The following is a 25,719-nucleotide window of genomic DNA, read 5'->3' on the forward strand; positions in this document are numbered from 1 at the left end:
TACAAGCAATGCTGAGATAGCATTTCAGGGGGTCAAGATAGACAAGGAGGACATTCTGAGTAGGGAGACTGTCCTGTCTATGGGCCTCAATGAGGCGCCCATCCGATATGGCATGGGGCTCCCAGGGCCAGAAAGGAGGGGAAGGTGATCACCTCACTGAGGTCCTCTCTTTCAGGCATTAGTAACCAGGCATTCAGGAACAATGAAATTTGAGTGGGGCTGTGACATGAACAAAGCTGTGGCTTTGGAAGATGAGTCAGGAACTGCTCAGGGGAGGGTTGGGTGAGGGGGCATGGCATTGGGAGGCTGCCGCCCCCGTCAGGTGGGCAGGATGAGCCCCTGCACTGGGTGATGAGAGCCGCCGGAGGCAGTGTCCCCCTCGAGTGCTCTCCTGTGTGGAAAGAGAGCACGTGTCCTCTTCCTCGGTGTGGACGGTTCCCATTGTCACTGGAGGTGGACACTCGCTGTTGCTTTTGGCTGAAGTTTCTTCGTGCATTTATGAATGTTATTATGAAATGTGTGGATTTTTATGCTGTGGTGAAAACTACTTGTGGTCAGAATTTTGTCCACTATTGTTTAGTTGACCTTATGCGGTGGACAGTGAGTGGTCAAGAGTGACAACTCTGCAGCCAGCCACATGGGCTGTGTGGCTTCTGCCAAGTTACTTACCTTCTCTGTGTCTCACTCTCCTCATCTGCAGAACAGGACTAATCCTGCCTGTCCCCTGGGGATGCTGTGAGAACTGGTTAAGGAAGACGTGCAATGAACATGGGAGTGCAGGTGTCCCTTCGACATGATGATTTCCATTCCTTTGGATGTATACCCAGCAGTGGGATTGCTGGATCACACAGCAGCTCTATTTCCAGTAGCCAAAATATGGAACCAAGCTAAATGTCTATCGATGGATGGCTGGATAAGGAAGAGGTGGTATATACACACAGTGGAATAGTACGCAGCCATAAAAAAGGAGTGAAATGCTGCCATTTGCAGCAACACGGATGAGTCTGGAGAAAATTATGTTAAGTGAAATAAACCAGACAAGGAAAGAGAAATACCACATGTTCTCACTCAGAACGGGGTGCTAGGAAGGAAAGGGAGGGAGGGAGGAAGTGAGGGAGGGACGGAGAGAGGGAGGAAGGGCCACAACAACACGTTGAACTTCCAGAAGGAGAGAACAGACCTAAGGATACTAGAGGTGGGGGGAGAGAGGGAGGGGGTTTGGGGAGCGACAGGTCAGGTAAGGGGCATAAAGAAAAATCACGATTTGTAATAATGAATATGCTAATAATAAATACATTTTTTAAAAAGGAATATATGTAAAGTGCTAGATGGTGCCTGGCACTCAGTAACTGCTTGTTAAACTTAAACCCTCTCCCCGTGTGTTCATTCAGCAAACGTTTACAGAGCTCCTCCTCTCCAGCCTACCCCAGGGGTCTGTCTTTGATGGGCTGGGGATGACCAAGACAAATAAATAATACAGAGCTCGTGCCCGTAAGCTGCTCGTGTGGTCTTAAGAAGAGAAATACTTGGAAATACATGCAGTGTCCCTGAGGGGATTGACAAAGGCCTTGGAGATCTGGGCCCTTTCAACTGAGCTTTTATGCTGAGTTATTTTAACGTGATTTATGTTCACATAAAAAAATTAGTTTATTAAGAAGTGGAGAGGTACGGGAGTAACAACAAATCTTGTTTGCTAGAGAAATAAATTTGAGGCTGTACAAAAGTCCAATTCTTGGCGTGAGAATTTCTCTGTTCTCTCTCTTTACTCAGTGAATTCCTTTTTCAGTTCTAGAAATTACCTCTTTCAGTCAGTACGTATATTCCCTTCATGATTCTATCAGTGGCCATGTGTTTCATTCACTCTGAGCTCAACAAAGAAGCTACTAGTAAGCTTTGCAAATTATGGCACCTACTACTTTGATTTTATTTCATTAGATAAACCACTTGCTAAAAAGTGTTTTATGCTATATCTATATTTTGAAAATCAAATTAAGCTGGTTTTAATTCAGGATTTTGATAGCTGCTGTTGGTTTTTTTTTCCAATATTTTTTAAATTTTATTTTATTTTGTCGATATACAATGTGGTTGTTTATTATGCCCCTACTGAAACCTCCTTCCCACCGCCCTCTCCCCCCTCCCTCCCAACAATGTCCTTTCTGTTCGCTTGTCGTATCAACTTCAAGGAATAGCAGTTGTTATGTCTTCCTCCCCCACCCCCCGGTTTGTTTTTTTTGTTGTGTGTGTGTGTGTTTATCTATGAATTTATTTATTTATTTTTAGCTCCAACCAAAAAGTGAGAACATGGGGTATTTCTCTTTCTGTGCCTGACTTGTTTCACTTAATATAATTCTCTCTAGGTCCATCCATGTTGTTGCAAATGGCAGTATTTCATTCTTTTCTATAGCAGAGTAGTATTCCATTGTGTAGATGTACCACATTTTCTGTATCCACTCATCTGATGATGGACATTTGGGCTGGTTCCAACTCTTGGCTATTGTAAAGAGTGCTGCGATGAACATTGGGGAACAGGTATACCTTCGACTTGATGATTTCCATTCCTCTGGGTATATTCCCAGCAGTGGGATAGCTGGGCCATATGGTAGATCTATCTGCAATTGTTTGAGGAGCCTCTGTACCATTTTCCATAGAGGTGCACCATTTTGCAGTCCCACCCACAATGTATGAGAGTTCCTTTTTCTCCACAGCCTCGCCAGCATTTATCATTCAGAGTCTTTTGGATTTTAGCCATCCTAATTGGGGTGAGATGGTATCTCAGTGTAGTTTTGATTTGCATTTCCCGGATGCTGAGTGATGTTGAGCATTTTTTCATATGTCTGTTGGCCATTCGTATATCTTCCTTAGAGAAATGCCTGTTTAGCTCTTTTGCCCATTTTTTAATTGAGTTGCTTGTTTTTTTCTTGTAAAGTTGCTTGAGTTCCTTGTATATTCTGGATATTAATCCTTTGTCAGATGTATATTTTGCAAATATTTTCTCCCACTCTGTTGGTTGTCTTTTAACTCTGTCAAATGTATCCTTTGCTGTGCAGAAGGTCTTTAGTTTGATATAATCCCATTTGTTTTTTCTTTGGTTGCTCGTGCTTTGTGGGTCATATTCATGAAGTCTATGTCCAGTCCTACTTCCTGAAGTGTTTCTCCTATGTTTTCTTTAAGAAGTTTTATTGTTTCAGGGTGTATATTTAATTCTTTAATCCATTTTTAGTTAACTTTAGTGTATGGTGAAAGGTGTGGTTCTAGTTTCATTCTCCTGCATATTGATATCCAGTTCTCTCAGCACCATTAGCTGAAGAGGCAGTCTCTTCCCCAGTGTATAGGCTTAGTGCCTTTGTCAAAGATCAGATGGCTGTAGGTGTGTGGGTTGATTTCTGGATTCTCTATTCTATTCCATTGATCAGTGTGTCTATTTTTATGCCAGTACTATGTTGATTTGGTTATTATAGCTTTGTAGTATAGTTTAAAGCCAGGTAGTGTTATGCCTCCAGCTTTATTTTTTTTGCTCAGCGTTGCTTTGGCTATACATGGTCTTTTGTTATTCCGTATAAATGTCTGGATAGTTCTTTCCATTTCTGAGAAAAATGTCATTGGAATTTTGATGGGGATTGCATTGAATTTGTATATGACTTTGGGTAGTATGGACATTTTCACTATGTTAATTCTTCCAATCCAAGAGCATGGGATATCTTTCCACCTTCTTATGTCCTCTCTAATTTCTCTCAGCAGTGGTTTATAGTTCTCATTATAGAGATTTTTCACATCCTTGGTTAACTCAATTCCTAAGTATTTTTTTTTGGGGGGGTGACTATTGTAAATGGGCAGGCTTTCTTGATTTCTCTTTCTGCATGTTCACTATTGGAGAATAGAAATGCTACTGATTTTTGTGTGTTGATTTTGTATCCTGCTACTGTGCTGAAATCATTTATCAACTCCAAGAGTTTTTTTGTAGAGGCTTTAGGCTGTTCGAGATATAGGATCATGTCATCTCCAAACAGGGACAGTTTGACTTCATCTTTTCCAATCTGGATGCCCTTTATTTCCTTCTCTTCTCTGATTGCTCTGGCTAGTACTTCCAACACTATGTTGAATAGGAGTGGTGAGAGTGGGCATCCTTGTCTAGTTCCTGTTCTTAAAGGAAAAGCTTTGAGCTTTTCCCCATTCAAGATGATATTGGCAGTGGGTTTATCATATATGGCTTTAATTATGTTGAGATACTTTCCATCTATACCTAACTTGTAGAGAGTATCATGAACGAGTGTTGAATTTTATCAAATGCTTTTTAAGCATCTATAGAGATGATCATATGATCCTTGTGTTTGATTTTATTAATAGGGTGTATCACATTTATTGATTTGCATATGTTGAACCAAGCTTGCATCCCTGGGATGAATCCCACTTGATCGTGGTGAATAATTTTACGTATGTGTTGCTGTATTCTGTTTGCTAGTATTTTAGTGAGGATTTTTGCATCTATATTCATCAAGGATATCGGCCTGTAGTTTTCTCTTTTGGTTATATCTTTACCTGGTTTTGGTATCAGGATGATGTTTGCTTCATAGAATGAGTTTGGGAGATTTGCGTCTGTTTCAATCTTTTGGAATAGTTTGTAAAGAATTGGTGTCAAGGGCCGAGCCCATGGCGCACTTGCTAGAGTGCTGCGCTGGGAGCGTGGCAACGCTCCCGCCGCGGGTTCGGATCCTATATAGGACTGACCAGTGCACTCACTGGCTGAGTGCCGGTCACGAAAAAACGACAAAAAAAAAAAAAAAAAAAAAGAATTGGTGTCAATTCCTCTTTGAATGTTTGGTAAAATTCTGCTGTAAATTCATCTGGTCCTGGGCTTTTCTTTGTTGGGAGCATTCTAATAACAGCTTCAATCTCCTTTATTGTTATTGGTCTGTTCAGAATTTCTATGTCTTCATGGCTCAGTTTTGGGAGCTTGTGTGTCCAGAAATTTATTCGTTTCCTCCTGATTTTCAAGTTTTTTGGCATAGAGTTGTCTATAGTAGTCCTGAATGATTTCTTGTATTTCAGATGAATCAGCTGTAATATCACCTTTTTCATTTCTAATTTTTGTTATTTGAATCTTCTCTCTTCTTTTTTTTGGTTAGCCATGCTAATGGTTTGTCAATTTTATTTATCTTTTCAAAAAAACAACTTTTTGATTCATTGACCTTTTGTATTGCTTTTTGGGTTTCAATATCATTAAGTTCTGTTCTGATCTTAATGATTTCTTTCCATCTGCTAACTTTAGGTTTGAATTGTTCTTGTTTTTCTAGATCTCTAAGGTGAAGTGTTAGGTTGTTCACTTGCCATCTTTTCATTCTTCTAAAGTGAGCATTTAATGTGATAAATTTCCCCTTAATACTGCTTTTGCAGTATCCCACAGGTTTTGGTATGATGTATCATTATTTTTATTAGTTTCAAGAAATTTTTTGATTTCCTGCTTGATTTCTTCTTGGACCCATATGTCGTTAAGTAGAATGCTATTTAATTTCCATGTGTTTGTATTGTTTCCAGAATTTCATTTGTTATTTATTTCTAATTTTAATCCATTGTGGTCTGAAACAATAAATGGGATAATTCCAATTTTTTTTAATTTGTTGAGACTTGATTTGTGACCTAACATTTGATCTATCCTGGAGAATGATCTATGTGCTGATGAGAAGAATGAATATTCTGAGGTCATTGGATGGAATATTCTGCAGATATCTGCCAAGTCCAATTGGTCTAGAGTATTGTTTAGATCTTGTGTTTCTCTGCTGATTCTTTGCCTAGATGATCTGTCCAATATTGACAGTGGGGTGTTCAGGTCCCCTGCTATTATGGTATTAGTGTCTATTACCTTCTTTAGGTCTAATTGTGTTTGTTTTATAAATCTGGCTGCTCTAATATTGGGTGCATATATATTTATGATTGTTATGTCTTCTTGATGGATCAATCCTTTTACCATTACATAGTGTCCCTCATTGTCTCTTTTTATGGTTTTTAGTTTAAAGTCTATCTTATCAGATATAAGAATAGCTACTCCAGCTCGTTTTTCTTTTCTGTTTGCATGGTAAATCTTTTTCCATCCTTTCACTCTTAGTCTATGTGAGTCTATGGGCGAGGTGGGTCTCTTGAAGGCAGCATATAGTTGGGTCCTCCTTTTTAATCCAGTCAGCCAGTCTTTGTCTTTTGATTGGGGAATTTAAGCCTTTTACATCAAGAGTTGTTATTGAAAAGTGTTGATTTATTCCTAGTATTTTATTGATTATTGTTTCGTTGTCTTCTGTGTCTTTTGTTCCTTGCTTTCTGATTTACTGTTTGTTTTTTGTATTTGTTGGTTCCTTGGGTTGTAGATAGCCTTTTTGTTTGTTTGTTTTCTCTTCATGAATGCCATTTTTATTATACTAGTCGGTTTTGATTTTTCTTGGGTTTTTATGGCAGTGGTAGTTATTTCCCAGTACTGCCTTGAGAATTTCTTGTAAGGGTGGTCGTGTGGTGGTGAACTCCCGCAGTTTTTGTTTGTCTGAGAAATATACTATTTGCCCTTCATTTCAGAAGGATAGCCTTTCCAGGTAGAGTGTCCTTGGCTGGCAATCTCTGTCTTTTATTATTTTGAATATATCATCCCATTCCTTTCTGGCTTTTAGGGTTTGTGATGAAAAATATGATGTTAGTCTGATTGGGGCTCCCTTATAGGTGATTTGACGCTTCTCTCTTGCAGCTTTTAAGATTCTCTTTGTCTTTGAGTTTTGCCAATTTGCCTATAACATGTCTTAGAGAAGACCTTTTTGGGTTGAATATGTTTGGGAATCTTTGAGCTTCCTGAATCTGAAGATATGTGATTTTTCCTGTACTTGGGAAGTTTTCCATCACTATTTTGTTGAATATGTTTTCAATGCAATCTCCTTTTTCCTCCCCTTCTGGAATACCCATGACTTGGATATTTGAGCGCTTAAGGTTGTCTGATATTGCTCTCAGATTTTCTTCAATGCCTTTGATTCTTTTTTCTCTTTCTTTCTTTCTTTCTTTCTTTCTTTCTTTCTTTCTTTCTTTCTTTCTTTCTTTCTTTCTTTTCTTTTCTTTCGTCTGCCTGTGTTATTTGAAACAGCCCATCTTCAAGTTCCGAGGTTCTCTCTTTAATTTCAGCAAGCCTGCTGGTTATACTCTCCATTGTGTTTTTTATTTTGCTGAATGCATTCTTCAGTTGGCAAGCTCTGCTACATTTTTTTTCAGGGCATTGATTTCCTTGTGCATTTCTTCTTTCAGGTCCTGTATACTTTTCCTCATTTCATCATGTTGTCTAGCTGAGTTTTCTTGTATCTCATTCAGTTTCCTTAGAATTATCACTCGAAATTCCTTGTCAGTCATTTCAAGGGCTTCTTGTTCTATAAGATCTAGAGCTTGAGAGTTATTATCCTTTGGTGGTGTACTTTCTTGATTTTTCATATTTCTGGTATCTTTTCTTTGATGTTTATTCATTGTGGCAGGGTGTTTCACAGTCCACAGGTCTGACACTATTGTCTGACTAAGATATTGCTGGGGTTGCCAATTTGGTACGGCTACCTCAGTGACTGCTCAGTTGGCCACTAGTGCCCTGCATGTGTGGTTGCCTTGGGTCTTGGGCCTCTCTGGGGAGCCACCTCTCTGGTCAGCTTGGACTCAACCAGGCTGCTGGGTCACGGGGCGGTACCACAGGGTGTGTGGTCTCTGCCAAGCTTCCACCTCCCTTGCTGGACGTCTCCCTGCTCTGTGCACGCTGGGCCAGGCTGCTGGGATGTGCGGAGGCACCATAGAGTGTGTGGTCTCTGCGGAGCTTCACCTTCCCCTGCTGGACATCTCCCTGCTCCATGCACGCTGGGCCAGGTTGGGATGGAGCCGGGTGGTGGCGGTAAAGCCTACCTGCTACTGGATCACATGGCGGTGGCCCCCCCACAGGGTTTGTGATCTCTACAGAGCTTCTGCCTCCCCTGCTGGACGTCTCTGCTCCGTATGCACTGGGCCGGGCTACTGGATCATGCAACGGTGGTGTGGTCTCTGAGGAGCTTCTGCCTCCCCCGCTGGATGTCTCCCTGCTCCACGTGCACTGGGCTGGGCTGCTGGATCACGCAGCAGCAGTGTGGTCCCCACAGAACTCCCACCTCCCCTGTCGGACATCACCCTGCTCCGTGCACACTGGGCTGGGCTGGGAATGGAGCCGGGTGGCCGCGGTGAAGCCTACCTGCTGGGTCACGTGGTGGTGGCCCCACAGGGTGTGTGGTTTCTGCGGAGCCTCCACCTCCCCTGCTGGACGTCTCCCCACTTCATGCACACTGGGCCAGGCTGGGAATGGAGCCGGGTGGCAGCAGCAAAGCATATCTGCTGGATTGCACAACGGCAGCCCCACAGGGCATGTGGTCTCTGTGGGGCTTCTGCCTCCCCCGCTGGACGTCTCCCCATTCTGTATGCACTTGACATTATGTTTTTATAGTTGTAAATCGGTTAATTTGTGGGAGAGAGTGATGCTCAGGACCGTCTATTCCACCATCTTGACCGGAAGTCCCCCAATTTTTAAAAATTGTTTTGAGACACACAAACATAAACTATACCAACTTAACCATTTTTAAGCATGTAGTTCAGCAGTATCAATACATTCACAGTACTGTGCAGCCATCACCACCATCCAGCTCCATAACTCTGTCCGTCTGGCAAAACCGAAATATCTGAGGTGACCGTAAGCTGAGTCAGCTCCAGCAATCTGTTGGCCAGGGTGGTTAACCGCAGTGACAAACAAGTCTGTCATCTCTGTGGCTTCCCACAAATGACGTTATGGTCTAGTGGTGGGGGTGCTCTGTCCACAGGATCATTCAGGAGCCAGGCATCCCACCACCCTCTGGACCTTTTGTGCCTACACAGCAGAGGCAGGAAAGAGCACAAGGATCACGGGGTCAGGCCTGGAAAAGTGGCCCTCACTGTGCCCATATTCTGTGGGCCAGAATCCATGCACATGGCTGCACCTGCCTGCAGGAGAGGCTCGGAGAAGCCATGTGCGTGTGTGTCCAGGAGGAAAGAGAAATGGAGATTGGGAACTTATAATGGCATCTGCCACACCCAGAATTACCCCCGAGGGGGAAGGGAAAAGGGGGGATTCAAGGCAGATGAAACTCCAGTGTCCAGGTGGGAAAACAGAAACCACTCTTAATATTTGCGGCCAAGTGGCATTTAATGCACCGAAAGATGGCAAAGGCAGCAGAGGGCATGCTCAAGGGGGACTCCCAGGAGGCGTGACACCTGAGTTGAGACTTAATAAACCGTCATTAGCTGGGGAAGAAGCCAGAGTAGGGGAAGGACATCCCATGAGCAGAAGCCCAGAGCTGGAGAAGGGTGGGAAGTCCTGGGACAGGACGGAAGAGAAAGGAGACGTGTGGAGGACAAGAGCGCTGCTTGTATTGGAAGTGCCTGAGACTGACAGCCTGTCCCGCCAAGGGGAATGCCAAGCCCAGGGCATCGCTCAGTGTCGCTGCCCCAGCCAGAGACCCTCCTTGAGGAGGTGCTTGTCATCATTTCATCAGGTGGAATTCAACTATTTTGGATCTAAAATAGACTTTGCTGGAAAACCACGAAGAGAGTATATTATAAAAATGCTCAAAAGAGAAGACTCCAGAAGGAACGCAGCAGTCTCAGAAATGTCAGTGTAGATTATTAGCTGAATGAAACCAGCTAATCAAACAGACTTGATAGAAAGTTTTGGAGATAATTAATGCCCAATATATGCACATTTCTTGATATGACAGGTAAGTTGCACATCAGTATTCAATTACAAAAAGAAGAGACTATGAAAAAGTACCTGTGTCACATGCAGCACCTCATGTGAAAAAAGTCTTATGGTTCAGTTAACAGGAAGCTGGGTCATTTCTTTTGGTTCAACCAAGGCAGTGCCTGGAGAGAATCTACTCAGTGCCCAGCTGGTGGGACATCTGGACAAGGAGCCTCAAGATGGGGAAGGGTTTGAAAAGGTTGAAAGAACAGGATCTTTAGCTCAGAAAAGTGAGGATTTAATGGGACATGATTGTATGGGTTGAGTTTTAAAGGAGCTGTGTACAAAGGAGGTTCAACATGGATATGGTTCTTAGCTAAACATAAAGAGCTTTTCGGTGGTTAAAGTTATCTAGAACTCTAGTAGGCAGTTTGGAGGGGTGAGTTTCCCATCTCTGCATGGCTTTATCCAAGGCTAAATAGCCACTTATTGGGGAGCATAGAAGAGAGGTGTTGGCCCTGGATGGTGACTGGAGCAGATGGGGTTTAATCTCCCGTGATTCCATTAGGATTTACTGAATTCTGAAGAGCAGCTATTTGAGCCATCAGACCACCCTCCAAAATGGTACCTGAGAGAATCCCTTATGTCCCCAGCTGTACCAGGTGCTATGTCTGCCTTTTCTAAGGGCCTGAGTCATCAGCAGGGTTTTACCACACACCCTGATTGGGCCTGTTAACTCTGGAACCAGTGGTGTTCAAAGGTACTTTTGAGATTTATGCAAGAATCAAGTGCCTAAACTGAGCATAAAGGATTAAGACTTTCCCATTAAAGCAAAACAATCAATGTGAACATATCCAAAATTTGCGTACAACTAAATTGCTGTGTATACAATAAATGGGCAGAGGAATCTGATTATATCATAAATTAGTGGCCATTGGCATATGCAAATGCAAGTTTTTATGGGTCCTCTGTTTATGTGCACATTTTTCCTGGTACATCTGTTGCTGAAACATTTTAAAATTCAACCTTTATAGGCAAGTTGTTTTTTTTTAATGTTACACAAAGGATTGTATAATGAAGAGTGAGGTTATGTAAGCTGAATTAACTCTCTTATTATTCACATTTATAACAATATTTTAGTTGCAGTTGTGCAATCTGGTCTTCTGTTCCTTTGCAATGAAAATGGAATGTTTATAATCTTTATTAATGAAGTAATTAAGAAGTGCCTTTTCATTCAGTTCAACTGTCATAATTTAGAGTTTGTTGCTGGTAATCTCTTGAGCATAACACACCAGGAGAGCAGTCCTTCCTTAGAAACATTCTTCCTTCACATTCATTAGCTCAGCACACATGAATTGATCATGTAGCTTGTGCAAAGTGTGTTGCTGGGCATGGGGAGCTTGTAAAAATGAATAAGCCTAGTTTCCCCTCAAGAAACTTGCCATCTTGTAGGAGATAAGACATGGACTCAGGAATGGAATGAGGCTGGATGTGGCAGAGCCTTGGAGTGGCAAATAGCACTAGCAAACACTGGCGTTTGCACAGAAGACATCAGACCCTGGTCCAGGTCCCTACGTGCATCAACCCAGCCATCCTCACCATGCCCTGGAGAAACTCAGAGGGAGGCAGGATCACAGCACTTTTGACTTAGGAGGAGAGAGAGAGGTTTCCAAAAGGACTGCATTGCTACCTGGAGTTGTTTGTCAGGTTGGTGGGCCATGGGCCATCTGTCAGGAACCCGCCATCGGAATGGGAGCCCCTGGGGAGCTTTATTTGGGGGTGTCTCGACCAGAGTTGCATTATTACTTCATTCTGGTGGCAAAGGCTAGCCGTGGGTCTGATACAGTTCAAGGAGAGACGCATGGCCCTGGGATCAGGCTGGAAGCTCCAGAAATGGCAGCCCCTTGCCATTGCTGGGTGTACGGATGTGAAATTAAACTCCCCTTCCTGCAGCAACAGGAAAGGCCATCTGCTGGAGGGGTCCGCCCTTGACGGTGCTGCCTGGGACAACACGACTCTTCTACAGCCATGGGAGAGCCTGTGGACCTCTTTCTATGGGTGTTTTTGCTTTGTTTTGCTTTAAAAACAAAATTCTCCGATGACTAGTGATTCATCGCAGCTCAGTTTACAATAGCCAAAATATGGAACCAGCCTAAGTGTCCGTCAATGAATGACTGGATAAAGAAAATGCGGTGTGTACACACACTGGACCACTCCTCAGCCATAAAAAGGAATGAAATTCTGTCATTCACAGCAACATGGATGACTCTGGAGAAAATTATGTTGAGTGAAATAAGCCAGACAAGAAAACAGAAATACCACATGTTCTCACTCATAACTGGCTGCTGGGAAGGAAGGGAGGGAAGGGGGGAAGGAGGAAGGAATGAAGGAGAGAAAGAAAAGGCCACAACGATACGTTGAACTCTCAGAAGGAGAGACCAAACCTAAGGATGCTAGGGATGTGGGGGAGGGAGGTGGGGGGGTTGGGAAGTGACAGGTCGGGCAAAGGGCATAAAGAAAAATCACGATTTGTAAGAATGAATATGCTAGTAATAAATGAAAACTTAAAATGAAAAAAATAAAAATAAAAACAAAATTCGCCAAATAAAGGTAGAATGTCAGTTGCAAGTACTGAGATTATACCAATAACAGATGCCTGCAAAGGTCTTCAGAAGTTTACACGGATAACAGTAACAAGAGCGGCGCAGGCTCCATGCTGAGACTTTACACCTAGGAATGCCCGGGATGGCTCCTGCATGAGGAACTGAGCCCTGGAGTGGGTGAGGGCCTCAAAGCTGGTGAGCTGGTGTTCGACTCACAGCCCTCCACCCTAGGCCACCTTCAGTAAAGGGAAAGAAGTCGCCAGAGGGGAAATGGGCCTGGATGCTCAACAAGGCAGGCAGACGTCAGACACGTGGCAGAGGGAGCAGCAGGCCTGTAGGGACCAGACGGAAGAGGAGCAGGGGGAAGGAGGGGCCTGGGGCTCTCACCAGCACCTTGGGGGACAGGCCCACATGGCCTCGTGAAAGGACAATGGCCTTCCAGCTCCTGGGAGCCTCTGCAGATTTTAGCACAAGTGCATGAGACACTTACCCAAACTTCTTACCCCTCCTCTTCTACCCACTATCCCACCCCTTGAGGACAAGCTCATGGCTCAATAAATGAAATTCTTCATTGTTATTCAACTGTCACGTGGAGCTCGGTGTGTTGAAGGTGACTGTGGGGTCCTGGAGATCTCGAGGACTTCATGAGTTAACTAGCAGAGGGAAGTTCTGCATCCCAAAGGAAACCATTTGTTCTTATGCTCAGGCAAATACCCAAACGGTGTCCTAATGCAAGAATTATACCTGCAAAATTGTTTAAATATAGTCTTGTTCCTTGTGACTCTGAGTTCATCTGGGAAGCATCACATCTGCAAATGCCACTTTTATCGGTTAGATGAGGACCAAGATCTTTATGTAAAAATACATGCTTTTTTTCTTAAAGAAAATTGGCAGTTTGCCTTAAAAATTTTATTAAAGTAATTCTATTCTATTTGAATAATGTTGGGAGATAAAAAACCCTCCATTATGCCTTTTTTAATGAATTATAATTCAGAAAAATCTCAATAATAGAAAATGAAATAAAAGGTACTTAGCATAATTCTTATCTTGTTTTCTTTACCGGTCTCTCTTGTTGGTTGCATGTAATTGGCATGTCTTTAAAGAGAAAGTGTGGGAATTCCACCATCCTTGAATCAAGTGGCATTCATTTATTCGAGTTTTAAGATTAAATATGCTTTTTGAAGAATTTTCTTCTAAACCTTAGAATATTTCCTTTTACATGTAGGTACTCAATTTAAAAAACTGTTGAATGCATGGAGGGTCTGATTTTCACTTTCGGTAGGCACAACCAGGTTTCTAACATAGTGGCAGGGGAACGACTTTGGCTGCACACTCTTGGGACAGGCCATGTATGAGACGATCATTCTGTTGACTCAAGCACTGGTTTTCAAACTTTGATGTGCCCAAAGCTCACCTGGGGATCTGGTGACAATGCAGATATGGATCGGATCTGCATTTCTGACTGTCCCCAGTGAGGCCCATGCTGTGGCCCGCAGCGCATGCTTGGAGAGGTGAGGAGCCAGAGTCGGTGCTCCTCACAGACAGTGCAGGTGTTGCCAGAACCCTGAGCATCAATACACCTTCGTGGCTACTGATGAGAGCTTTTTTTTTTTTTCTTTTTCTTTAAGCTACGACACTGAGGGAAGAGGATACATTACTTACCAGGAGTTTTTACAGAAATTAGGCATTAGCTATTCACCAGCTGTCCATCGGCCCTACGCAGAGGATTATTTCAACTTCATGGGTCATTTCACTAAGCCACAGCAGGTACAGGAAGAGATCAGAGAGCTGCAGCAGAGTGTAGAGAAGGCCATGCCAGCCAGGTGAGTCTGTACGTATCATGGGACAACAATCTGAACACCTGTTCCTACATTGACCTTTACAGCAAAAGTTGTTTCAAAATGGTACCTTCCAGAGCTGGCAAATTTACCATGAAATTGTTATTTTTGTTCACTGTTGTAGATTCTAGAAATTGGTGCTAAGTCAAAGAGCTATAAAGTAGTGGAAAAGCTATAAGCCTATCCCACTTTACCCAGTCACAATCTCATATATCATTTTCTCATATTTTACAGATCACCCTTGAAAATCATCCTTTTTAGTCACGTACTAAATACTGCCTGACCCCTCCCTTGGCCCAACTGGAATGCAAGCTCCCTTAGGATATCTGTCACTTTAACCAGTGCCTGATACCTAACAGGCACCCCATAGAGATCCGTTGAATGAATGAATGAACAGACATCTCCTTTCATTCGCCACTTCTACTTTGGGGACTTTAACCCACAGAAATGATTCAGAAGAGGCCAGCAACTTAGCAGTTGGAAGGTATGATTGGAATACCTTTCAGTCCAAATTAGTGCCCTGGCTTAGTAGAGTGTGGACCAAAAAAATATGAAATAGTATATGCCTATTGAAATTGTTGTGGAAAAACAGGGAAAACGTTTGGGAGGAAGGACTAACGTAGTGAAATTTTGAACAGTACAAGTATGTATACCACGACCGGACGTTAAATTTATGTGCAGGGACACAAGGACCCGAAGATGCTGTGCAACAGGTAATGTGTTGTATTTGGATGCTGGGATTGTGCATGATTATTTCCAAAGTTCAAAACAAGTTACTTATGGCATATTTGTAACATTTACAGCATAGGAAAAAATTGTGCCGCGTATGTGACTGTACAGTAATGACACAGATTTTCCTGCAAATGGACGTAGTCTCGATCGTGGCGGATGTCCACACATGTGACTCTTCCTGCCACTCTGTGACTCTGCCTTAGCTCCACCTTGCTGTTCGTGAGTCTGTCTCCACCTGTCATTTCAGAAGGCAGCATTCAGCACTCTGTCCCCACCACCTCATATAACACCTCAATGAATGAATGAGTTGTTGCTGAAGAGTCTCCACAGGAAACAAGAACACAGGACACAGGGATGAGGCATAATGACCAAATGGGGTTTAAGAGAAAAACAGTTTGAACACACCATGGAATTATGTCAAAGTTGCTGAGTTATAAAGCCCAAAAGCAGAGAATTGAGTTTGTGAAATTCAAAGTAAAAGATGCACACAACTGGTATAAATCAAATATGCCATAAAGCTAATGAAAAAGTGGAATTTATCTTTACCAGACAGGGGTGGCCTCATTACCCACTGGTGTCTTCACTGATTGTCTGTGCTGCCACTTGTGAGTAATGAGGCTCTATGCAAGAAAGCTCGCATCCTTGGCACCCGCATCCCACACTCTCTCTGCCTGTGTTTGCTCATCGTGGGAACATGGGTCCAGAGCCGGAAGAGCTACGCACCGTGAGACCATGTGTTTCAGATCATAAGGCTCAGGTTACTAACTCACACAGCCCAGTCTTCTCTGCCACGATTGTATTCTCTTACTAAAGAAGACAAATGCGTGACCAGCTTCTGTTTTCTCAAAAATATCAGCTTGTAAAAATTATCAAGTAACTTGGCCCTTCAGGACGGCTTGTTTTTAAAATTTGCTGTCAGTGGCTCTTTCACATGAGCCACGAGATTCAATGTTTCCAGGATTTTTTTTTTACCTCCTCATTTATACCAAAATTCTAAGATTGATAGATGGGAGTCATGTTCAATCAAAGTGACCAAAAGTTTAGATTTGCCTCTTAAATCTAAGGGAATTAATTTTGTTTGGAGTACCCTAAATCCATTTTTTTTTTATTTAAGAAAAATCTTCCTTTAAACTCATTTCTTTTCCATGCCTTGCTCTTTTTTGCCTGAGTCTGAGCTGCAGAGTCAGAACCAGAACAGCTCCACGCCAGCAACTCCATCACACGGCCCGCTCTGAAACACACAGAGGCACACACGCAGACTCCACACAGCAGTGCCAGGCCAGGGAGGCCACGTGCAAGGCTTTCCGTGGCTGTCCCCCTGGCCTTGACAGTGCCTTCTCCACACCTCTATCTCGCTGTGCAGACCAGGAGCCGGACTTGGACCCAGAGCACTTTGTCACTGAGTGTTGGCTGACACCATTTCTGTTTGGCAGTGTACAGTGATCTGTGCTCTAAACCCTCATTTACTCTGCACACATATTCCCTTCACAAGGGAAATAATTACCGCCTAGAAACCAGTCCAAGAAATGCCAAATGCCTCAATTTCTCTAAAAATATGTATCTCAAAAAATGTTTTGATTTTTTTATACCTTCATTTGCTTTCATTTTGAAGGATTAAGTGGAATATAATAGCTTTGATGACGAGTAATCACTTTGTAACATGGGACTGAATTCAATGTACACCTGTAAGGGAACCCAGAAAGTTGCTGCTGTTGGTATTCATTCACGGAACAGTTCACGCGGCTCATTTGCAGTAAGTGCCGAGACGTCGTCGAGTGAGCCAATTCCAGCTTGGGGGCCAGAAGGGAAAGGCGTCGATGCTCCGTGGAGCTTCAGAGCAAATGCATCTCCCTCTCCCACCCTGAATATTCCTCTAATTTCACCTCTCCTGGATTTCTGACCTTTCTGTTTCTGTGGAATATTTTTTCCAGTCATGCTCAAGGAACTGTTCTCTCCCACAAATACACATCTCCAGTGGTGACAATTAACCACTAAAGACTGAGTTTTTAGAATTCATAGCACATTTTTTCCCCTTGGGTAATAACCAGAAAGCCAAGATTGAGTCTGAGCCCATCAGACAAGCATATTGTTCAGTATGTTAGGAAGAGCTTTCAGAGACCTGGGTGAGCTGAAATCACAGAATTTATAATCAGTCCACCATAGGTAAATGCAAGATGGTTTATTCTTAAAGATTTCCCCACATTTTTAGTCCCTTAATGATATGGATTGAATTGTGTCCCCCAAGTTTTATGTATTAGAAGCTTGATCCCCACTACGACTGTTAAGAGGGTGGGAAATCCTATTACAGCCATTGAAAGGTGGGGCCTTGAAGAGGTGATTAGATTGTAAGGACCGTGCCATAGTGAGTGGATTAGTAATGGTGGTCATGGGCATGGTTCTGAGGGCTTTAAAAGGAGAGTGCATGAGGACCTATCTCTCTCTCTCTGCTTGTGCCATCTTGCAATACCCTGTGTCACTGAAGCCACGACCAAGGAAGACCCTCATCAGATGTGTTCCCTGAACTCTGGACTTCCCAGCCTCTGAAACTGTAAGCGATGAATTTCATTTTCTTAGAAATTACCCACTTATGTGTATTTTGTTACAAGCAACAGAAACAGACTCATACACTTAACAGTAATTTTTTTAAGTCAGAGAAGAATTTTCTTGAACTGAAAAACTGAATCATGGAATCTCGAACGTATTCTGCAAGAAAATCAACGCTGGAGCTGGGAACTACGGCAGGATGCTTGCTGTCAGAGAAAGGCCCTTTCTTGGCCCGACTCTGCCACTGGGTCTGGACACCATCCCGTTCCTTGTCTATAACATGCAGAGGATAACACCTCCCGGGAGGCTTGTCAAGAAGATCAAATGTGAGAAACTTGTCAGCTGATGCACACAAATGGTGACTGTGTTTCTTAACAATAAAAGTATCCGATAAAAAACCAGGAGTCCCTGGCCCCTCCCTTGCCCCCACCACTGACAGGACCCTGGGCCTCTCCCACTCCTCGCTTGCTGCCCTTCTCCACACTTGCCTTAGGGCCTTGGTGCTGGCTGTTCCCTGGGCCCCTAAGAAAGCTCTGCCCATGGCAGACACCTTCACCTCCCAGTCTTAGCTCCGTGTCACCTTCCCAGAAAGGCCTGCCTGCACCCCTGCTTAGAAGTGCAACCCACTGCCGCTCTGGGCATCCACAGCCTCTCTAAATGGCTCTTTCTCTCACCTACTAACCTCCCGTGTGATGTACTCATGTCTTCTATTTATTGCCAATCTTGCCCCCACTGGATGTAAATTCTTCTAGGGATGTCTGTTTGATTCTCTAGTTGCGTCCCAACACGTGCAGCACATGGTACATATGAGGTGCTCAACAGGTATTTATTGAGAACGAATGTGTGTTTCAGTCTATAATATCACCTTATTTTTAAGTTCTTGGTTCCATTTGTAAAGTACCAATTCTAGTAAAAAAAAAACAAGGTTATAATTTCTCTAATGTAGTTTGCTAGTAATAACAAAAATGATGATACAGAACTACAATTTTTTCTGGAATACCTTTTAATGTAAATGTTACACTGAGGCTGCAAAATGTCTTCAAAATTAGTTCTTAGATGAGCCGTTAAATCATTGCCTTAGAATGATCATGAAACACTTGCTCTAAAGAAAATATTTGTTTTCCAGATTTTAGGGTGTATCTGAAATGTATTCTCTTTCAGGGAAAAGCTTATGGACCATTATCAAGATATCAGCAAAGCACTCACCAAACTAGATAAACCCCCAAACGGCTACATATCCATATGCAAAATACAGAAAGTGCTGCAGGAATGTGGTTGTTCTCTTAAGGAAGAGGAGCTGACCAGTCTGCTGAACAGGTTTCTTTTTTCACTGGTTTAAATACATTTCTCAGGTTGCTGCAAAACGTGTTGGCGAGTTGCTTTTGTTTCTTCTTATACATCCACTGAAACAGCCTTTTGACATTGAAATAACCTCCACGTATTCCTTTGGCTGGGCTACCTTAGAGTGGGGTTGAGCCCATCAAAAATAAAAACAAAAAGCAACCTGACAAATACGTACCTTTTCCTGGTGTGTCTTGGCAGCAAAGTCATCCTTTTTTAACTTGAGTTTTTGTTGTATCCAAGTTACTCATGTGCTTAGGCAGGAGTCAAACCGTCCTGTGAGGCTTAGTATTGAAAGCGGCAGCCCCTGCCCTGCCCCTGCCCTCACCGCTCCTCCCCAGGGCTGACAACTTCCAGTGCTTTTGGCTGATGCCTTTTGGGACTGAACTCCCTATTTCCTAAATGACAAGCTTATGCTGTTATTTCTTGGTTTCTTACTTTTAGGCAGTATCTACTGACTTCCTACCAGGAAGATATGGGTTTAACTCATCCCCTTTTTACCCATTCCCTATCACCAAGCACCTACCCCTCAGCCCCCACCCCTGAAAACACATGGGGACCTCTCTCCACGTGCTCACCAAGTCACTGTGTCACCTGCATCACTGTGACTAGCTGATCACTTTTCCTTTCTACATTGCACTTGTTTCCTGAAATTAAATTATCCTATGTTTTTGTTTGCATAGTTTCCTATGTACTTAGTATCCCTAATTAAATCCCCAGCCCACCCCTAGGTGTGAAATCTCCTTCCAGTGTGTTCAGACACATCAGCTAATCTATCAGCTTCACCTTCTTGAAGATGGCCCTTTTCATGTTCTTTAATTCTCAGAAATTTTCTTGATTTATGTCATCGATGAGTTCCTCTCTCTTCTGTTCTTTCTGAAACTCCTGTTGTTCTTGAATTTTGAAACACTTAGCTTGCTCCCTTACATATTTTTAAATATTTCTCTCCTATTTTCCATGTCTTTTTCTTTTTTTTTTTTTTTTTTTTTTTCCACCTTCTGGGAGATTTCCTCGATTTTAGCTCCCAAGCCTTCTTTTGAGATTTTTGTTTCTGTTGTCGTACTTGTGTTTCCAATTACCAGTGCTTATTTTTATTCTCTGAATGTACCCTTTTCTACAGCATCTTATTCTTGCTTCAAGGATGCACTATCTCATTTCTCTAAAGATATTAACAATGGACTTTTTAAAAAAAGTTTCCTTTACCCAAGAATCCTCTCCTTAGTGTTGCTTTTTTTAAACAATCCTTCATGACAGATGCTTTCCTCAAAAATATGCTTATATTAAGAGCAGGGTACAAAGAAACAGAAGTTCTGTGCAGTAAGATGGAGCTTGTCAGCTTTGGTCTGAACTGTAGGGTCATCTGACATGTAGTTTCCTTGGGGGACCCCCAAATTCAGTATCTTTAAAAGTTTTATTTTGACCTGGTCAGATTTACCAGAGAACAGAGTTACCCCATAAAACACAGGATGCCCCACTAAATTTGAACTTCAGATAAACAATAATTTTTTAGCACAAGTATGTCCCATGCAATTCGTGGGATATATATATATTTTTTTTAACTACTTATTTGAAATTCTAATTTAATTGAGCATACCTGTAGGGTTTTTCGTTTGTTTTCTAAATTTGGAAATCCCAGCAGAGAAGACTCTGATCTCCTGCTGCCAGCACTCTAGCTGACTGGGGGAAGAAGGCTGGAAGTTTCAGCAATCAATGTGGGAGGCTGAGTAATGCCACCCAAAGAAATTCAGGTCCTAGTTCCTAGAATCTGTGAACACTACCTTACATAGGAAAAGGGCCTCTGCAGATATGATTAAGTTCAGGATTTTGAGATGGAGAGATTATCGTAGATATTATGGATGAGAGATCACAAGTGTCCTTATAAGAGGGAGGCAGAGGGAGATTTGACACAGACAGAAGAGGAGGCTTTGTGAGCACGCGGGCAGGCTGACATAGAGTGATGCGGCCACAAGCCAGGGATGCTGGCGGCCCCCAGAAGCTGGAAGAGGCGAGTAACAGATCCTCCCCTAGAGCCTCTGCAGGGAGCACAGCCCTGCCGTCACCTTGATTTCAGCCCCGTGCAACTGATTTCAGACTTTTGGTGTCCAGAACCGTAAGAGAATAAATGTGTGTCATGTTAAGCCGCCAACTTTGTGATATTTGTTACAGAGCCACAGGAAACTAACAAAAGTTGATGTATTAACTTTCACTTAATTCCCTCTTTTCATTAAGAACAGGGACAGGTGCCCTCCAGTTCAGAAACACTCAAACTGTCTCCAGAGAACCCATCCCCAAATCTTCCATTGGGGTGGAGAGGCCACATGGAATTTGGAGAGGGGTCTGGGGTCTAATTGCTTCCCACACAGGCTTTTAACCAATCTTCCTTTTTTTTTTTTTTTTTTCCTTTTTGTGACCAGTAAGGAGATCACAACCCTTGGCTTGGTGTCGCCCATACCGCGCTCAGCCAGTGAGCGCACCTGCCATTCCTATGTAGGATCCGAACCCGCGGCCTCGGCGCTCCCAGCGCCGCTGTGCTCCCAGCACCGCACTCTCCCGAGTGAGCCACAGGGTCGGCCCCCAATCTTCCTATTTTTAATCCCACCTTCATCTCACCCACCAGGTGTAGCCGGTGCCACCAATTCCCGAGCCTATGAGGGTGTTTGCAGAGTCTCTCAAGTTGCTTTTCCACAGGCCCCCTGTTGGTTTTAGATGGTGGTTTTCTGGATTCTGATACCTCCACCCCCGTTCACCTCTAGAATCTCCAGCCTCATCTTCTTTCACGTTCTCTCTGTCCTTAGTGCTTTACTCCAGTGGCTCCAAACTCCAGCAAGCATCAGAATCACCTGTCTTGCTAAAACACACCTGCCGGGCCCTATCACCGTTTCTTCTGACTCAGCGGGTCTGGGCTGGGGCCTGAGAATTTGCATTCCCAACAAGGGCTCCAGTGATGCTGCTGCTGCTGGACTAGAGCATCCTGCTTTGGGAACCGCTGTTTTATGCCTTTTTAAAAGTCCCCTTTCTGTCATTATAGGAAGATTTTAAGTGAAAACAGAACTAGATGTGTGTGTTTGAGCCACTTTATTTAACCAGAAGTCTTATCCTCATGTACTTTTATACTGAAATAACTTAGAGTTAATTATTCCTCCTGTGACTCCTTTTGCATGCAGTTTTTATATGCGGTTTCTATCCACATAATTTAGTTGTGCTGACCAAATGCAGGAAGCTCATGTTCCTCACTTTGTAAGGGGAGAATATTAGCATCCCTCCCCTGCCTTTTAAAACACTTGTGGCTGCTCTGGAATTTGCAATATACATTTACAACTAGCCTGAGTCCACTTTCAAAAGATACAACACTGCTTCATGGGTAGTGCAGGGACCTTATAACAGGGTATCCCTAGTCCCTCCTCCGGGACCCTACAACATGCCATTCACTTCACCAGCCATATGCTATAATCACCCAATATGCTGTAATTACTACTACTTTGAACAATCATTAGATCAACTAAGAATAAGTAAAAGAAAAGATGTAATTTTACCTTCATTCATTCCTTCTTTGACACTCTCCCTTTCTTTATGTAGATCTGAGTTTCTGACCTATACGATTTTCTCTGAAGAATGTCTTCTAGCATTTCTTGAAGGGCAGGGCTGCTGGTGATGAATTCCCTCAGTTGTTGTTTATCTGAGAAAGTCTTTATTTTTCCCCACTGGCTATGGAATTCTAGGGTGGTGATTTTCCTTTCTTTCAGCACTTTAAATATTTCAGGCCACTCTCTTCTTTTTTGCCTAATTTCTGATGAGAAGTCCAATGTGATTCTTATCTTTGTTTCCCCATGGCGAAGTTTTTTTCTCCCCTCTGGCTTCTTTCCAGATTTTCTCTTGTCTTTGGTTTTCTGCAGCTTGAATATGATATGCCTAGGTCTACACTTAGGTATTTTTGGTATTTACCCTGCTTAGTGTTCTCTGAGCTTCCTAGACCTGTGGTTTGGTGTCTATTGTTAATTTTGGAAAAGTCTCGGCCATTATTACTTCCAGTGTTTTTTTCTGCTCCCTCCTCTCTTTTTCTCCTTCTGGTATTCCAATTATGTGGATGTTACACTTTTTTAAACTGTCCCGCAGCTCTTGGATGCTCTGTCCTGTGCTGGATTTTTTTGTTTGTTTTTTGTGTTTTTCCCCATCCTTTTCTAGGTTTGCATCTCAGTCTGGAAGGTTTCTATTGATGTTCTTTGAGCTCATTGATTTTTTTTCCTCAACCGTGTTCATTCACTGATGAGCCCATCAAAGGCATTCGTCATCTCTGGAACAGCGTTTTTATTTCTAGCATTTCCTTTTGGTTCTTTCTTAGAGTTTCCATCTCTCTGCTTACATTGCCTGTTTGATCTTCAGTATTGTCTACCTTTTCCATTAGAGCCCTTTACATATTAATTGTAGTTGTTTTAAGTTCCCTACCTGATAATTTCAAAATCTGTGTCATATCTGAGTCTGGTTCTGATGCTTACTTTGTCTCTTCAGACTCTGTGTTTTTTTGCTTTTTAACATGCCTTGTAGTTTTGTGTGTGTTGAAAGCCAGACATGATGTATTGGGTAATAGGAACCAAGGTACATAATCCTTTAGTGTGAGTTTTCATGTTAATTGGCTAGGAATTGTACTGTTTCATGTTTGCTGTAGCTGTCAGCACCAAAGCCTTCACTTTACTCCAGTGTCCTTTTTTTCATATCTACTGGTTTCTTTGGGTTTCCCCATGAACTCCTTCTGACATAGAGTCTGTGTTTTGCAGCTCTTTCAGTTGTGTTGCACTGTTATTATACTGGAGAAATGGTATATAATCTTATGGTTCAATCTCAGTCTTTTAGTGGGCTTGAGTCCCTGGGCTGTAACCTTTGGAAATGTTTCTTGCCTTCTTTTGTTCCTCCCTTAGGTAAGACAGGAAGACTAGAGGGGTATGGGTTTGGCTAACTGCCCTTCCTCCAGCTGGGATAAGTGTCTGTAAAGTCTCTTCCCTTGGAAAGTTGTGATAGAGAAGATTCTGGCACCTCCCCCCGGCCATTACCACAAGGGGATCTTTCTCAGATATTTGGTGTAAGAACCTGGTGGGATTCCTGAAGGTAAAACCCATGGAAGTAGGGGGGATGCCTAAGACTGGTCCCCAGAGTTTCTCACTCTCATGCTAGTCCACACTCAGCCTCCACCAGTTTGTCAAGATTACCATTTAAGTGTCCTTACCAGCTTGCAGCTCCAAAGGCATGTGCTCCATGAAGCAGACCTCAGCTGTGATTCCCTGAATGTGCTTGTCTCTCTAGATTTCATGGTGACATTTTGCCCCATGACCTCAACTCTCTGGTGGGTCTAAGCCATTGCATTCAGTGTGTTCAGCCTTTTCCTTGTTGTTAGAATGAGAGTAACACTTGTGAGTTCTACGCATGTCAGAGCTCCCCTTCTCTCTCTACACTTCACCTCTTCCCACCCCCACTCCGCCCGTCCCTGCTCCTTCCACATCCCATCTTTTGTCAGCTACATTTTGATTTTTACTTTAGAAAAGGTAGTTAAATTTAACCTTCTGTCCTACAACCACAACCATGTCCTTCCTGCTTGGTTCATAGGTTGATTCTAAAACATGAAAACCATTAAACAGCATTTCATTACTTTGATTATGTAAATATTGTTCAGTGTCCTGGTAATGAAGGAAAATCAGCCTTTCTTTTCACTGGCACTATCCGTGAGTCTCTGGCCTTAATGTCAAATGGATTCTTTGTCTTAGTTCCATCAGTTGCTGAAAGTCATACCACATTTGCCTTAGTCCATCCAGACTGGTATTACAAAATACCATAAACTGGGTAGCTTATCAACAACAGAAATTTATTTCTCACAGTTCCGAGAAGGCTGGGAAGTCCAAGATCAAGGCAACAGCAGCTTCAGTGTCTGGTGAGGGCCACTTTCTAGCTCATCAATGTCCATCTTTCCACTGTAACCACTCATGGTGGAAGGAACAAGAATCTGTCTGGGGCCTCCTTTATAAGGGCACTAATCCTGCTCATGAGGGCTCCACCTGACCTAATTACCTCCTACAGGCCCCACCTCCAAATACCCTCACCTTGGGGGTTAGAATTAACATATGAATTTGGGGGGATACCAACACTCAGACCATAGCAACATTTTACGTTTGCTTCATATTATACTATGATTTTATTGGATAAGTTATTTGTTTCCTGGAGCTTTTAACTTACTCTGTTTTTCTTGCATTATGTGCCCACATTTTCCCTTGTCAAATAAAGACAAATTCATCCTTAGGCAAGAGAGACTTTATTTCAAAAGACTGTTGCAATAGGGAGAGGGGGGTTATTGCAATAGAGGGAATGCTTCAGCTGCAAAATCTGTAAGCATCTCAAAGGCCAAGCAGAAAAGGGCTCTTCTTTAATAGAGAAGAGCAAACAAGGCCAGAAAGAACCAAGTGTGGGGGTGAGATGATCAGACAGTCGGAGCAGGAATGTCTCTCCTTGTGGTCAGAGTCCCATGAAGGACCACTGGGGGAGGGGGGCTGTTCCACACTCCCATGCTGGCCCAGGCTGAGGCGGGTCAAAGTTCAGTGGGTGGGGGAAGGAGAGGCGCTTAACTAAACTTTGGTCAAGTTCTCAGGTATTTTGTCCAGACAAGTCAGTGGGTACAAACAGCCCAGCTTATCATTTATGAGGATGGGAATGGGAATTTGGAGGGTCTGTGTCTTGGAGGGTCTATGTCTTCCCTGTCACGGGGAAACCTGGGGGCGTCCATGAGTCTTTCTAACTTGTGTGGGGAAAAGGTGGTTTGCAGTAGCTGTTTCCAGGGACATAGGGGTGGGGTGGTTTCTTTAACCGTTGCTGTTTCCTAGGAGCACAGGGCTCAGGTAAAGCTCAACACTGTCAACCTTCAGGCGTCCCCACCCTTCTCTCTCACTTC

The 25,719-nt window shown here is 43.1% G+C and overlaps 1 protein-coding gene across 1 annotated transcript in view; it reads left to right on the top strand.

Annotated features, from left to right (window-relative positions):
• Nucleotides 1–25,719, top strand: part of EFCAB6 (EF-hand calcium binding domain 6) — a 256,909-nt gene that overhangs the window by 181,467 nt on the left and 49,723 nt on the right. The window contains exons 21-22 of the mRNA XM_063076100.1: nucleotides 13,965–14,159; nucleotides 18,612–18,767. Of these exons, the coding sequence (XP_062932170.1) occupies nucleotides 13,965–14,159; nucleotides 18,612–18,767 (351 nt within the window). The remainder of the gene's footprint in view (nucleotides 1–13,964; nucleotides 14,160–18,611; nucleotides 18,768–25,719) is intronic.

Source organism: Cynocephalus volans, chromosome 12, assembly GCF_027409185.1.
Source record: "Cynocephalus volans isolate mCynVol1 chromosome 12, mCynVol1.pri, whole genome shotgun sequence".
Lineage (NCBI taxonomy): Eukaryota > Metazoa > Chordata > Mammalia > Dermoptera > Cynocephalidae > Cynocephalus > Cynocephalus volans.